General features: G+C 37.4%; 1 protein-coding gene across 2 annotated transcripts in view; it reads left to right on the top strand.

Moving 5' to 3' along the window:
- Nucleotides 1–14650, top strand: part of CNTNAP2 (contactin associated protein 2) — a 2019732-nt gene that overhangs the window by 610084 nt on the left and 1394998 nt on the right. For both annotated transcript variants that reach the window (XM_049714704.1, XM_049714703.1), the window contains exon 3: nt 4767–4877. In XM_049714704.1, the coding sequence (XP_049570661.1) occupies nt 4767–4877 (111 nt within the window). The remainder of the gene's footprint in view (nt 1–4766; nt 4878–14650) is intronic.

Raw genomic sequence — 14650 nt, 5'->3', positions numbered from 1 at the left:
ATGGTGTATGATCCTTTTAATGTGCTGTTGGATTCTGTTTGCTAGTATTTTGTTGAGGATTTTTGCATCTATGTTCATCAGTGATATTGGCCTGTAGTTTTCTTTCTTTGTGACATCTTTGTCTGGTTTTGGTATCAGGGTGATGGTGACCTCGTACAATGAGTTTGGGAGTGTTCCTCCTTCTGCTGTATTTTGGAAGAGTTTGAGAAGGATAGGTGTTAGCTCTTCTCTAAATGTTTGATAGAATTCGCCTGTGAAGCCGTCTGGGCCTGGGCTTTTGTTTGTTGGAAGATTTTTAATCACAGTTTCAATTTCAGTGCTTGTGATTGGTCTGTTCATATTTTCTATTTCTTCCTGGTTCAGTCTTGGAAGGTTGTGCTTTTCTCAGAATTTGTCCATTTCTTCCAGGTTGTCCATTTTATTGGCATATGGTTGCTTGTAGTAATCGCTCCTGATAATTTGTATTTCTGCAGTGTCAGTTGTTACTTCTTTTTTATTTCTAATTCTGTTGATTTGAGTCTTCTCCCTTTTTTTCTTGATGAGTCTGGCTAATGGTTTATCAATTTTGTTTATCTTCTCCAAGAACCAGCTTTTAGTTTTATTGATCTTTGCTATTGTTTTCTTCATTTCTTTTTCATTTATTCCTGATCTGATGTTTATGACTTCTTTCCTTCTGCTAACTTTGGGTTTTTTTTGTTTTTCTTTCTCTAATTGCTTTAGGTGGTAGGTTAAGTTGTTTATTTGAGATGTTTCATGTTTCTTGTTTCTTGAGGTATGATTGTATTGCTATAAACTTCCCTCTTAGAACTGCTTTTGCTGCATCCCATAGGTGTAGGCCGTGTAGTCTCATTTTGTGACATTGTGCTGCCCTGTGAATGTAGCCGCATACAATACATAAATGAGTGAGTGGGGCTGTTCTCCAACACAACTTTACTTACAAAAGCAAGCAGTGGGCCAGATTTGGCCTGTGGGATATAGCTGTGGACTCCTGTGCTTGACAATGCTAGGGGGTTTTAGGGCTTGTGAGAAACTTAGCTAATTTCTTCATATTATATGTGAGTCATCTGTAGATAGGGGGTTAACTGGCATACTCAAGGTCACACACTTAGGACAGAGCAACTAGTGACAAGGAAGTCACCTAAAAAACAGCCCTGCATTTTTAATTTATTTGTTACTTTCAGTACTTGGTTATATTCTATTCAGCATTGAATTACAAACTGGTGATATTATTCTCTTGTTTCATGTTTAATTACTTTATGTGGGTCCATATATTATTGCATCTCATGAGGGGATGGGAGGTAGATAGATTATAGATAGATAAATAGATAGATAGGTGATACATAGGTAGATTTTATTGCCCAAACTTGTTAGAACAGTACAGAGCATAGAGTAAGATCTCAAGAAATATTTGTGGTTAAAGTCTTCCAGGAGAACATACAGTTATGTAGCATTTTTCTTAATTACATGGTTATAGATTTTGTCTCAGTTTAGAAGATTGTGAGGTTGCCAATGCTTAAATTCTGATAATAAGTTTATAGTCACCTTTTTTAAAAAAAGCAAATAACCTTTTATATGCTCTTTCCTGATCCAAGTTTTATTCTAATTTTGTTATTTTGATTTATGTGGGTTTTAAAAATCAGTGAAAAAATTTTAATTTGTTATGAAGATGATTAATTTGTTATGGAAGTCAGTTTTTTTAAAAAAATGTAATAAGGATAAACTATCTTCAGGTTTTATAACTGATATATTTAAATTCTAAATTTAAACTAGCTAATGGATCACTTAATTATTTATCAACTTCATTTTAATTACTTTCCATGTGTAACATGTAACTATATATGCATTGAATGCTTACTTTTGGAAAATGTGTCATTCCTTATTACCAGGTATAAGCTAGCCTTATTGAGCAGGTTTAAACTAGAAGAGGCTTCTCCTGGCACGATCCTGTTGATTTCTAGCAGAGCTCACTTCCTCTTTTCCTTCAAATTACTACTCAGATGTCACCTGATCCAAAGGGGCTTTTCTTGACTAGGCAGCAAAAAACAGCAACTCTCTCAACCTCCACCCCACCCCCCAAACTCCTTGCCCCCTCTTTCATATTCAGTGTCTCTCTGTAGTATTTTTCACCATCTCATACTATAAATTAACCTTTATGTTTTTACCTGTTTGTTTTTGTTTTAGTTATTTTTACTTTCTGCTGGAACATAAATTATATGAGGACAGGAATGTTGTCAGTTTCATGTACTGCTGCATTTCCTGTGCCTACACACCACAGGTTCTTTTTTACATATTTATTTATTTTTTAATTATTTTATTTTCTTTTATTTTTTATTGAAGTATAGTTGATTTACAATGTTGTCTTAGTTTCAGGTGTTCAGCAAAGTGATTCATAAATAAATATATATATGTTCTTTTTCCAATTCTTTTCCCTTATAGGTTATTACAAAATATTGAGTATAGTTCTCTGTGCTATAAAGTAGGTCCTTATTGGTTATTGGTTATTTATTTTGTATGTAGTAGTGTCTATATGTCATAGATTCTTATTTTATATGAATGAATAAAATAAAAATATGCTAAAACATTAGCATATTCTTAATATAATGGAAACTTTTGAAGTAACGATTACTCCTTAAAGTTAAATGCAGAATTTACATCAAAGGACTGTACAAAGTTAGACTGAGTCAGAAGTTAGGAAATCAAGGTTTTATATGTGTGCTCAGTGGCATCTAAACGGAACAGTAAATTTTTAGACAATTAATATGAAATCCTTCACTGTGGATTCTTACTTTGTGAATTGATACTTTTAAAATAAATTTTATGTTTATCATTTCATTCTTTTACATTTAACTTTCCAGGGACTATATTCATACACACATGCATATTTTTCAGAGGCACTTGCAGCAGAACTAAGAAAAATAAGAAATCTAACTATGATTTACAAGGATGGATGTGTTCATTTTAACTTCAGTTTTGTACACACTTGAGTGGTGAGATAATGAATAATAATTCATTTCCCCAGTATCATTGGAGACTTCAATCCACTTGAGCGACTTTTCAAGAAAACTAGTTCATTCCTTCTACTGCTAGTTTTTTTTCCTGTTTATGAGTATCTGAGAGAGCAGCCATTCTAGAGCATACAGTGTAGTTCTGTATCATATTAAACAGAATACTGAACACGTGTAAACACTTGTTGGGGATTTAAGACCATCTCTCTAAAAGTTAGGTGTTGCACCATGTTGTATTTCAGCATCATGCTTTAAGACTCTGAGTCTGTTGGGTTTAGTTGTTGTTTTTCGTTCATTTATCCCCCCTCTCTCCCTTCCTTCCTTCCTTCCTTCTACAAATGTTGTGAGAGTGTGTGCCAAGTGCCAGGTACTGTTCAGATCACTGGAAAGTAAGTATTAAACAAACTATCAAAAACTTTATTTCCATAGAGCTTCCAATCGAGTGGGAGAGAAAGGCAACCCAACAACGGAATGAGTGAAAACACAATGTGTCAGGTGGCTCTAAATGCTGTGAAGGAAAATAAAGCTGGAAGTGGGTACAGAGAGTGAGGGCAGTGCGGTATTCGTGGAGCTGGGTGGACTAGGAAAGCTTGTCTGCATTGTGAGAGATAACATTGAGCAGAGCCTGGGGGAGGTGAGGGACGAGGCTTGTGGTCGCTGGAAGAGTAACAGCGAAGGCCAGGGCAGGAGTAGGTCTGTTGTTGCAGTTAGAAGGAAAGGGTGGCTGGACACCAAAGCACAAGGATGCTGGAAGATATGATCAGTGCAGGGACCGCTGTGGGCCATTGGAGGACGTTGCACTTCATTCCAAGTGACTGAGAACAGGAGCCAGGGGATATTTTGAGCACAGGAGCCACCTTACCCACCTATATTTTTAAAACCGTCCCTTTGGCTACTGTGTAAAGAAGGACTATAGCAAGGGAGGAAGCAGGAAGGCTATTCAGTCTTTCACAGCAGTGATCGCGGATGGCTTCTTGGACCAGATGACCAGGTGACATGAGGTGGCAGGATTTGGGATATTCCAGTCTGAGAAGACATGGACCTTGGTGCAGTCTCCCAGAGAGTGAGAGGAGACTGAAAAGAACCCCAAGAGTTGAGTCCTGGGCCTTTTAACATTTAGACATTAGGAAGGTGAGAACAGTCCCTCAAAGTGGAATGGGAGAGTCAGCAGTAGTAAAGAAGGAGGGAAAGAAAGTTAATGGCAGTGTAGAAGCCAAGCGAGGAGTAGAACTGAGGGAACACCTGGTTCCAGTGCAGTTGTGATTAGTCAAGTATGATGGGAACTGATTAATTTTTTTAGACAGCAGTGCTTTTCGTGTTGGTGATTATCTTGTCTTCTCTGACTGACACCTCTTTCCTGATCTTTTAGTTTGGATATGATTCCTCCTGGTCTTCCCTCCTTCAGTCTCCATGTTTCTAACCCCGAATCCCTATAATGAATAAATAACTGAAGATTTTTAGGAGATGCCAAAGCTTGGGAAATAAACAACCGCAATGTTATTCGTGATTCTGAGATAGCACGCCTGTGTTGAGGCCCCTCAGAATGAAGCACTCTATCATGGTTGTAACTCTGGAGCATCAGAAGGTGGTTTAAACTGTGCCTGTGGCTTATAGAATGATCATAGTTGAGTTACCGAAATTCCAATCATTTGCTAGATAGATTTTAAATTTTGTACTATATTCAATGATTATTTTAACAAATCATTTTATCCAATGAATATTTAAAGATCTTTATTGAATCTCTCTCTCTTGTCTTTTCAGAAAAATGTGACGAGCCACTTGTGTCTGGACTCCCCCATGTAGCTTTCAGCAGCTCATCCTCTATGTCTGGGAGCTATTCTCCTGGCTATGCCAAGATCAACAAGCGAGGGGGTAAGGCAACGTTTATTTCATTTGTTGACAAATGTATTAAAGGAGAACGTGTTATATTTACAACTGCATTTCTAAAGTATATTTTATTGTACAACAGCTATTAGCTGTCACCCAAAATCATTCTCCCCGCTTTTGTTAACAGAGACATAGACGCTTACTATAAACCCCTTTTGTAGCCACTATTGTGGAGTGATATAGAAAAAAATGGGCTAGAAATAAGAGACGGTAAATTAAAGAGGAAGGATTTTTGGAGTTGCTTATGATAATGAATTCAAAATGACATAAAAATTCTGAGTTAAGGAAAGTCTTGTTAATCAGAAAATCATTTAGAAAGAAGTTAAAAAAGAATTGGTTCCAAATATGTGTACCATGCACAAAAAAGAATACTTTGTATTAACTGCTTTTTTCCCTTTTTATTAATGTACACACTTGGTTTCTATTGAAAATGCAGGATGAAAAAACAGGACCCTTTGCAATTTATCCCCCAGCACACAGAATTTAGCTTTGTTACTAAAGCCATGTAAAAATTTGTGTACATTTGCAGCTAAAATTTGACTTTTGGACTTTAAAGACATGGTATTAATTAGTAAATGATGATTTCAAAGTAGACAGCAATTGATAGAGAATAAAAGAAGATGATTAAGAACAGAAACTTAAACCTCTTTTGCTTCAAAGGAATGCTGATATAAATATCAATGAACGACAGCTTGGAAAGAAACAATATTTTCTTGGATAAATATGTATCAGCTAACAAAGACCATAATTTTTTTCAGTAAAACAGGAAATACTAAGCTTAAATCACAACCAATTCAGGAAAAAAAATGTGAAAAAATAAAGAAGGAAGGAAAAGGAGGGAGGGGAAAAAAATAAACAAAGGTGAAAAAAAAGAGAACAGGGGAAAACCCAAAAGGGGAAGAAAAATGAAGAGGGGAAGAAAGAAAAAAATATCAGAAAAGAGAGAAAAAAATATCAGAGAGATTCAGAAAGATCAAAAGGGAGACGAAAACATGTAAAGAAAAAGTAGAAGAATATATACAGAAATTCACACAAGTGTGAAGCTACCTTAATCAGTAAAAAAAAAAAAAAAAATTTGGTGAAAGAGATATACTGACAGAGTTAGAGGAAATAAATTTTAAATACATATACAGCTTTGATTTAAAAGTAGTATTCATCAGCTGCTTTATTTTTTACGGTGAACTCTTTTTTTTAAAATTGAGGTATAATTGACATAACAGTATATTAGTTTCAGGTGTACAACATAACGATTTCATATGTGTATACATGTATGTATTGCAAAATGATCACCACAGTAAGTCTGGTTAACATCTGTCACTATACACAGTTACAAACTTTTTTTCTTGCAATGAGGATTTTAAGATCTCGTCTCTTAGTAACTTTCAAATATGTAGTGCGTTATTGTTAACTGTAGTCACCATGCTGCGTATTACATCCTCATGATTTACTTATTTTATAACTGGAAATTTGTACCTTTTGACCCCCTTCACTCATTTCACTTAACCCCTCCCCACCCCACCCCCGCCTCTGGGAACCACCAGTCTGTTCTCTGTATCTGCGTAGTTACGCTTATTTCATCATGTGATATTCATCAGGCTATGGGCATGAGAGACCTGGTGAGTAACTATAAGTTTTCAAAAATTTTCCTTAAACATGTCAAAGTAATGAAAATTTGAAAATATTCCTTTTCCATAAAAGTCACTAAGTCCAAACCAAAAAAAAAAAAAAAAAAAAAGAATATAGATAGAAAAACATGAAACAAAGAACTTCCCATACCCAAAATCATAATTATGATGCAGGCCAGCCTAGCACTAATAAATGTGGAACAAAATATAAAAGGGAAAAGAAATAATACATAGATCCCCAGATGTCAAGGGGATGTGATATTCCCTAAAGGAAGTGTCATGATATTGAGAGATTGAAAACAACTTTAATGAAAGGAAGCAGTCTCAAAATATTTCTTTAGAAAGTTTTGTGTGAAAATATGACTGATGAATTTTATACCCAGTGAATTTGAGCAAGTTATGTCAAGCGTACAACCTCTTTGGGAATACAAATGAAACAATCCAACCAACAGTGAGATGAGTGAAAAAAAGAAAGAAAGAAAGAAACCATGGTCCAATGATGTATACTGAGCAGTGAATTCATTTAAATGTAAGACTGTGACTAGATAATTTAGGAATTACAGTTGTAGAACAGAGTATAAATGTTACAGATGCAAGAAGGTAAAAATACCAAACTATGGGATTAGATATGTGCTTTTCCCCCTGCCCCCAACTTTTCAGAACAGGAGGCCACTAGATGCGTAACTTTAAGTGCAGATTTAGTTATTTATTTATTTTTTAGGAATTAATATATTTTATGAAGAAACATCAACAGTATTTTTGTTGTTCTCATTCTAGTGAAGTTATGTTAAAATATTTTTTCATTTTAAAATAGTACAAGTTGTCACTTTGAATTATTTAGAGCTATTTATCTACTCGTATATGTAGAGTGAAATTAAACTTCTAAAATGTTAACTTTCTTTAAACCTGGAGGATGGGATTTGGGGAATGTTTTCACTTTCTTTATAATAAGTTTCTTTATAGTTTATAGAATGTATACATCTATACCTATACATATATGTACATAGATAGAGGTACAAATACAATGCATTTCCAATAAGAGAGTTGTTTTGAAGGCAAATGATTATAAAATACAATTTATGGTTTCTTAGTTGTTTGACTGGAAGCTTATTTGACTTTTGATACAATTGTATCTTTGACTATTGATACAATGCATCATCATGTGTTAGGGTAAAAACCTGATGTTGTAGTTCATTGGGAAAAAGCATTGTCTGTGCTATAGTTATAGATTTATGCTTGCCTATGGTCCATTTTATCAATATTTGTTATGCGGGAAGGTTTAGTTACTTATTTTTTCTCTCCCAAAGACCCCTTTTGCTTCTCAGTGGTGTATGTGCATAGTTGCCTATAACTTCCTCACCCAGCCCACCCCACACTATCTACGTGTTTGGGACTGTCACACAAATGGCCACGTCTCCACTCCTCACACTGCCCTGCCTCTGCGTGTACATACAAGACACCCATGCACAGGGCTAGCTTAACCCTGGTTGAGGTTAGTAACCTCAGTATGGGTCAAGGTAGCCAGCATCAGAGAGGAGGGTTATTTCCTCTACAAGGAAAAACCAAAAAGAACTCCACATATGGTTATTTCAATTAAAAAAAAAAAAAAAAGCTTTTTTTTTTTGCGGTACGCGGGCCTCTCACTGTTGTGGCCTCTCCCGTTGCGGAGCACAGGCTCCAGATGCGCAGGCTCAGCAGCCATGGCTCACGGGCCCAGCCGCTCCACGGCATGTGGGATCTTCCCGGACTGGGGCACGAACCCGTGTCCCCTGCATCGGCAGGCGGACTCTCAACCACTGCGCCAAGCTTTTTTATTCTGTTATAAAGTTTATACGCAAATGCCCTTGGAAGAGGAGCCATGTTGACTGAGATTCATGCTAAGGTATAAATGGCTAATGACCAGCATTGGGTGAGAATTGTTTTGTTTTGTTTTTAGTGCAGCACAAAATTACATATCTTAAAAATAAATATATACCTTAAATTATATATCATAAAAATAAAGCAGAGAATTCGAAAGGGAGAAGAAAGTAAGGTATATGTCAGGGAAGAAAGAAATGCTAGTGATTTTTTTTTTACTTGACTATTGGCAAGAATCATCTGATACGTACACCACATAACCATCTGAAAGCAGGAAGATGTTATCCTGCCAGAGAAGGAGAAAAGAATGTAACTTGCTAATTATACAAATACGGAAAAGAACAAATTCAGTTGAATATTATGTTGATAAACATTGTTTCAAGTTTTTATCATTTATTTAAATGATATTCTTCAAATACATTTTGGAGTGATAGATTTATGAATACGTAGAAAAGCAAAATACAAATGCAAATGTACATTCAGACAACAGATTGACACACATTTATAGAATGGAGTTTAGCTTTTGGGTCCCCGCAGTACAAATCCATCTGCTACAACCTTGATGTCAGGGACCAGAACATGACAAAACTGGGAGGAAATGTGATGTTTAAATGAAAAAATCCACTTGTAATTCTATCAAGTCTTTTGGAGCCTACTGCTTTAAGGGTTTTGTTTTTGTTTTCATTTTTGTTTGTTTGTTTTAAAACAGTACCTACCTCCTGTGATCTGTGTTCTGAATTTATCTTCCCATTCTTAGTGCATTGGAGCTTTCCCAGTCTTGTGTCATTCTGAGTCAATAGCAATGAGATGGATTACTCTTTCCAAAGGGTAGCACAGATATGATGAGCCCTTTGAGAGTTTTGTGGAAGGTATCCACCACCTGACATTTACATAGTATTTTACAGATTATAAAATGCTTTCACACATGTTCTAAGTGTCCCTTAATCGCCACAACAACCTTGATAGATAGAATAAGTTAGAAATGCCAATCATTTCTCCTGCCAAACTCTCAACTTTCTACTCCACGTGCCTTTTGTAGAAGTCATCCTCTCTCTACTGCCCCAAAGGGACAGTCATTCTACCACATGGTCCTCTCTTCCCCCCACTAGCCACAGGTGATGAGAGAGAACCCGCGATCTCAACTGATGTCATCAGAATCTCTGTTTCATTTATGCGACATAAACTTAGGAACCAAGAGGACTACTGGGTAGAGCACGATAGGCCGCATGTAAATAAGACAGAGAGGAGTGAAGCAGCTGCTGGAGAAGAAGTGAAGGCTTGAGGCCACATACGTCCACGTAAAGGATGGACAAAGTCTCTGGTCTCATCCCTATTCTGCTCCCTGTGTGCCATCACCTCTGGCTGTACTTCTGCTTGAGCCTGTGAAACTTACCCTTCTAATTCTAATCATCACCTCCTCGGGCCTGAGCTAATTTTAGTAAATCTGTCTTCCTATTTGCCAAAGAATTCCTGATTAAAAAACATGAAGCATCAGTGCCGCATTTGAATTAACCCAGAGATAGAAACTACAACGAGATGGAAAGTTTGAGTCAAGTTTCTTTCACCCTCTTGCCACTTACTTTTACTTAGTAGATACTTCACTGCTTGCTGCTCCTCAGACTTTTTGTTTTCGGGTTTGCTTCTTGGATAATTCCTCCTGTTTTAGGAACCTGTTGTCTTCTCTCTTAAACCCAGGGCAGAGACTTGTAGTGGTGTTGTTTTGTACTTTTGTATCCTTTGTTTCCTCCAGCAGGGAGAACAGATTACGTTTGTAGGTCACAGAAGTGATGATCACTCTTCTGGGGGGAATACGTATATACGAGACATCTGGAAAGGCCGCTGGCGCAGGTCACTTAATGTCCACACTTGTATCTCTTTTTTTTTTTTTTTTTTTTTGCGGTATGCGGGCCTCTCACTGTTGTGGCCTCTCCCGTTGCGGAGCACAGGCTCCGGACGCGCAGGATCAGCGGCCATGGCTCACGGGCCCAACCACTCCGAGGCATGTGGGATCCTCCCGGACCAGGGCACGAACCCGTGTCCCCTGCATCGGCAGGCGGACGCCCAACCACCGCGCCACCAGGGAAGCCCCAAGTAGATTACTTTTGAATGTTATAATCGCATTGAAAGGAGAATCAGGTGATCATACAGGAAGCCATTATAGGGTGGGTGTTGAGTCTGGTCTCTGGGTCTTCGTTTCGTCTCTACAGCTCTCTGTGACATACTCACACAATGTATGCCTTAATCACCTCTTTAAAGGCCCTGTTTCCAGATACAGTCATATTCTTAGGTAACTGGAGGGTTAGGGCTTCAATATCTGAATTTTGAGAGAACACAATCCAGCCTATAACAGTATCTATTTTTAGACCTTAATTTAATCTTCTTTTCCATTTTAATGCCATTTTCTTACTTAAGAAATAAATAAGAATAAATTTATGTTTAATTTCCTTATTCTGCTTCATACTCATATGATCAGCTCTCCCCAAAGATAGCAGAATAATCATGCAAAAATGAAAATTTGATTATCTTTTTTTTTTTTTTTTTTTTTTTGCGGTACACAGGCCTCTCACTGCTGTGGCCTCTCCCGTTGCGGAGCGCAGGCTCCAGACGCGCAAGCTCAGCGACCACGGCTCACGGGCCCAGCCGCTCCGCGGCATGTGGGATCTTCCCGGACCGGGGCCCGAACCCGCATCCCCTGCATCGGCAGGCGGACTCTCAACCACTGTGCCACCAGGGAAGGCCCCACAGTTGTATCTTAAAAAGAACTGCAGTCCTTTCCTTTCCTTAAAATATCCCACTGAATTGCTACCATGCCTTGATGCCTAGGCTTGGTCCAGTCATTGCTTTAGTCATTTTTCTTCTTCCTGTTGGCCAAGAGAGAGCTTTAGTAATTAGCGTAATGCCAACCTCTTCTCCAGTTCACACTTATACACTTACACATGTTGCACCGCCTCTTGCAGCTCCTAGGTGGCTCAGCCAGTCGTCATACCTCCCTCTGCTCTTCAGAGATCTGTTCCTGCCACTCCGGAAAGCAAAATTTTCTCTCCTCTCTTGCAGCGTCAGTTCTCTTGTCCCTTAGTTACGTTTGTAATGCCCCTCCTTTTCTTCTTTCTATTCTTTCTCCTCTTTCTAACTTAAATAGTGAAAGGATCTGTCACAACTAATTAAACCCAGAACATAGCGTAGCTGATACACTATGAACTGGGAAGGCAATTACAATGCTTCCTTGAGAACTTTGTCTTTCTTTGTGCCATTAATGCTTCCGGCTGGTGCTCTTCGGCTCTCTCCAGCCCCTGATCCATTCCTCTGTTTTCCATTGCCCAGGCCTGGCCATCAGTATCTGCCCGATCAGGTAGTGTCTTTAACCTTTATTAGGAAGCTCCTCCCTTAGACTATAACATCAAGGCTTAAATTATGAAATAGATTAAAGTTCCCAATCAGTGAGCTTCTGTCCCTTTTGGCAACTTCCATTCCACTATTTTCCTTCTCTAGCCTCTACCACTTATTCTGTATTTCTCTTAATCCACTCACTGGTAATCCATTGTCACTTTAGTATGAATTCATTGGTCAAAGTGTTACATTTGCCTTTTAAGAGCAAATCCTTAGGAGCAGAAAAATCCAGAGAACTGTTTTTCTAGTATAGCATTTCAGAATATTTGACGTTCCTGTTTGGACTGGTTATACTTCTTCATCTTCGAATGACTCTCCTGCAAAGCCCTGATGATTTAGCCACTTCTCATGCAGTGCTAAGCAGTGGAAAGAGAATGACAGTATGCATGCATAATTAGGTTCCAATATGGAATCAACCAAGGATGAGGATGGTATTAGTCAATTATTTTGACTTTCTGCATCTCAGCTTCCTGATTTCTATGGTTATGGTTATATGACTTATCATCCAAACCAGGCACTTTTGAGAGTGACAGTGCTATTAATAATTACACCAGGGTAATCCTGCAGGTATGGTACCCCTGTTTATATTCTGAAATGGAATCGATTATACAATTTTGCAGAGCTATTGTGAAGGTTAAATGAAATAATTGACACAAACTGTATTGCATTTAAATATTAGTCTCTTTCTCATCAATTACTCTCAACTCCTAAAACAACACCACAGATCTTAATATTTTAAAACATGGATTGAATGAAATATTCTTCTCATCACAAAAGCAATGCCTCCCTAAAAAGTGATTGCTAGAATTTGTGTATTTTCCAATGTGTTTTTCCTCTATCATCATGTAACATAAAAATATCATAATAATCGAAAGATCAATAAAATAACATTTAAACATTTTTCATGATATTTTACATAAATTTTGGACTGCTATTTACTTAAATGTGCCCCTACTCTTTCACTTCAAACTCCTTTCAATTCAAATGAATTTTTGTCACTGATTTTCAAATGTTACTTTGTTCTTCTTATTATAATTATGTCATTTGAATTAGATCTTATAGAATCCAATCTAATATATATTTATTAATTTTATGATACTCAGAAAAGCCAAAAAGAATTGTTCTGGACTTTAGGGAGAATAAAAACTACCATTTTTCCCTTCATCTATTTCAATTTTGACTATTTTTAAAAATGTATTTTAATTTTTTTTTTTTTTTTTTTGTGGCCGCTCCCGTTGTGGAGCACAGGCTCCGGACGTGCAAGCTCAGCGGCCATGGCTCTTGGGCCCAGCCGCTCCGCGGCATGTGGGATCTTCCCGGACCGGGGCACGAACCCGCGTCCCCTGCATCGGCAGGCGGACTCTCAACCACTGCGCCAGCAGGGAAGCCCTAAAAATGTATTTTAAATGATTTCTTCCAAAGCTATCAGTAGGTCTTTGTATTCACCTTTACAATTGAATGAGAGTTGCCATCTAACTAACATTCTAAGTTTTAATTTATTTATTTTTTAATTTTAATTCTCAAATGTAAATCAAAATTCTGGCTTCACCAGGAGCTTTACAAAATTAAATGTGCAATACAGGATACATTTGTATCATTGATACTTGTATCATTGATCATTTCAAAAAAATGCTGGAAGCATATTTACTGGGGAATAACTCACAAGTTTGTTTAGGCGTGCATTTTTAATTTGCAAATAATATTACTATGTTTCTGCTTGGCATCAAATTTTAAAATGTTGGAATTTTAATACCTTCTTTTGTGTTCCCCATGGAAATCTATGCTGGGTTTTGTAGCATTTCCCATAGAGCACTGTTTCTCAAGGTGTGTGATGTGAATACAAGCTATGAACACACACAACACATATATACACAACGTTTCCACAGTTAAATCAGCCAGGCAAATATTGTTTGGTGGTCCTCTCTAGGGGAACCAAAGAGAGCCTCTTTATCGTGGAACATCTTTAGAGCCAGTAGAACACACTTTCACTTTGAAAGAAGCTCTTATAAAATCTAGCCAAACATTCTGCACATCAATGGTTTTAAACAGGGTTTGTTTAATATGCTTAGAAGTACAGTTGTGTCCAATGAGTTCACTACTGTGTTTCTAACAATATTACTTTTAAAGCCTCTTTGATAATAATACGGTGGATGATGATTTTTGGTTTAGCAGATAGGTTTAATTGGAGAAAGGGAGTTTTTAGATTTGGGGCATTTGAAGTAAAGAAATTTTGGTTAATTATTTTTAGGAAGTTGCTATCTTGCCATGTTCATAGCAAGATATTTGCCACTGACAAAATCATAAGCTGGATGAGAATCAATGCTGTTCTATTAACCCCTGCTTCCATCTTTGAAATGGCTCTGGGATGTTAATTTTCGAACACTCTCTTTATATCACAGTATTAATAGCTGATTGTCTAAAATGATATGTGAATAATCAATTGAGATAATGCGCTTTGTAATTTCACTTTACACGCATTATTGAAAACCATGCTGTTTGGTACTTGCCTTATAAAGTTTAGGACATATGGGGTGGGAAGTCTTGACATCTGAATGAGCAAAGAAATATAGCTAAATAATTATTCATTTTGAGAAGACACACTGATTAAATATGTCATTTTGGATATGCTGCTATGGAGTTGGAGGAACTAGATTTCCCTTCTACCCTTGGAGAGATCTTGGGTTACTTCCTCCCTTTGTTTAATTTCCCTAGTTATGTCACTTCTGTAATGAGAAACTTGGACGAGATGATCCCTAGGACCTTGTCATCTCTGAACACCCTCACCATGTAGCCAAGATCAGATTCCCTGGTCTTGAACTTAATGAGCCACTACAGATTCTCGTAGTCTGGACTATTTCGTCCTCTGGGCACAGAGATACTTCCGACTAA

This window comes from Orcinus orca, chromosome 9 (assembly GCF_937001465.1).
Source record: "Orcinus orca chromosome 9, mOrcOrc1.1, whole genome shotgun sequence".
In the NCBI taxonomy this organism is placed as follows: Eukaryota; Metazoa; Chordata; class Mammalia; order Artiodactyla; family Delphinidae; genus Orcinus; species Orcinus orca.
Note: the sequence above shows the minus strand (reverse complement) of the source record. Positions and strands in the feature narration are given on the sequence as shown.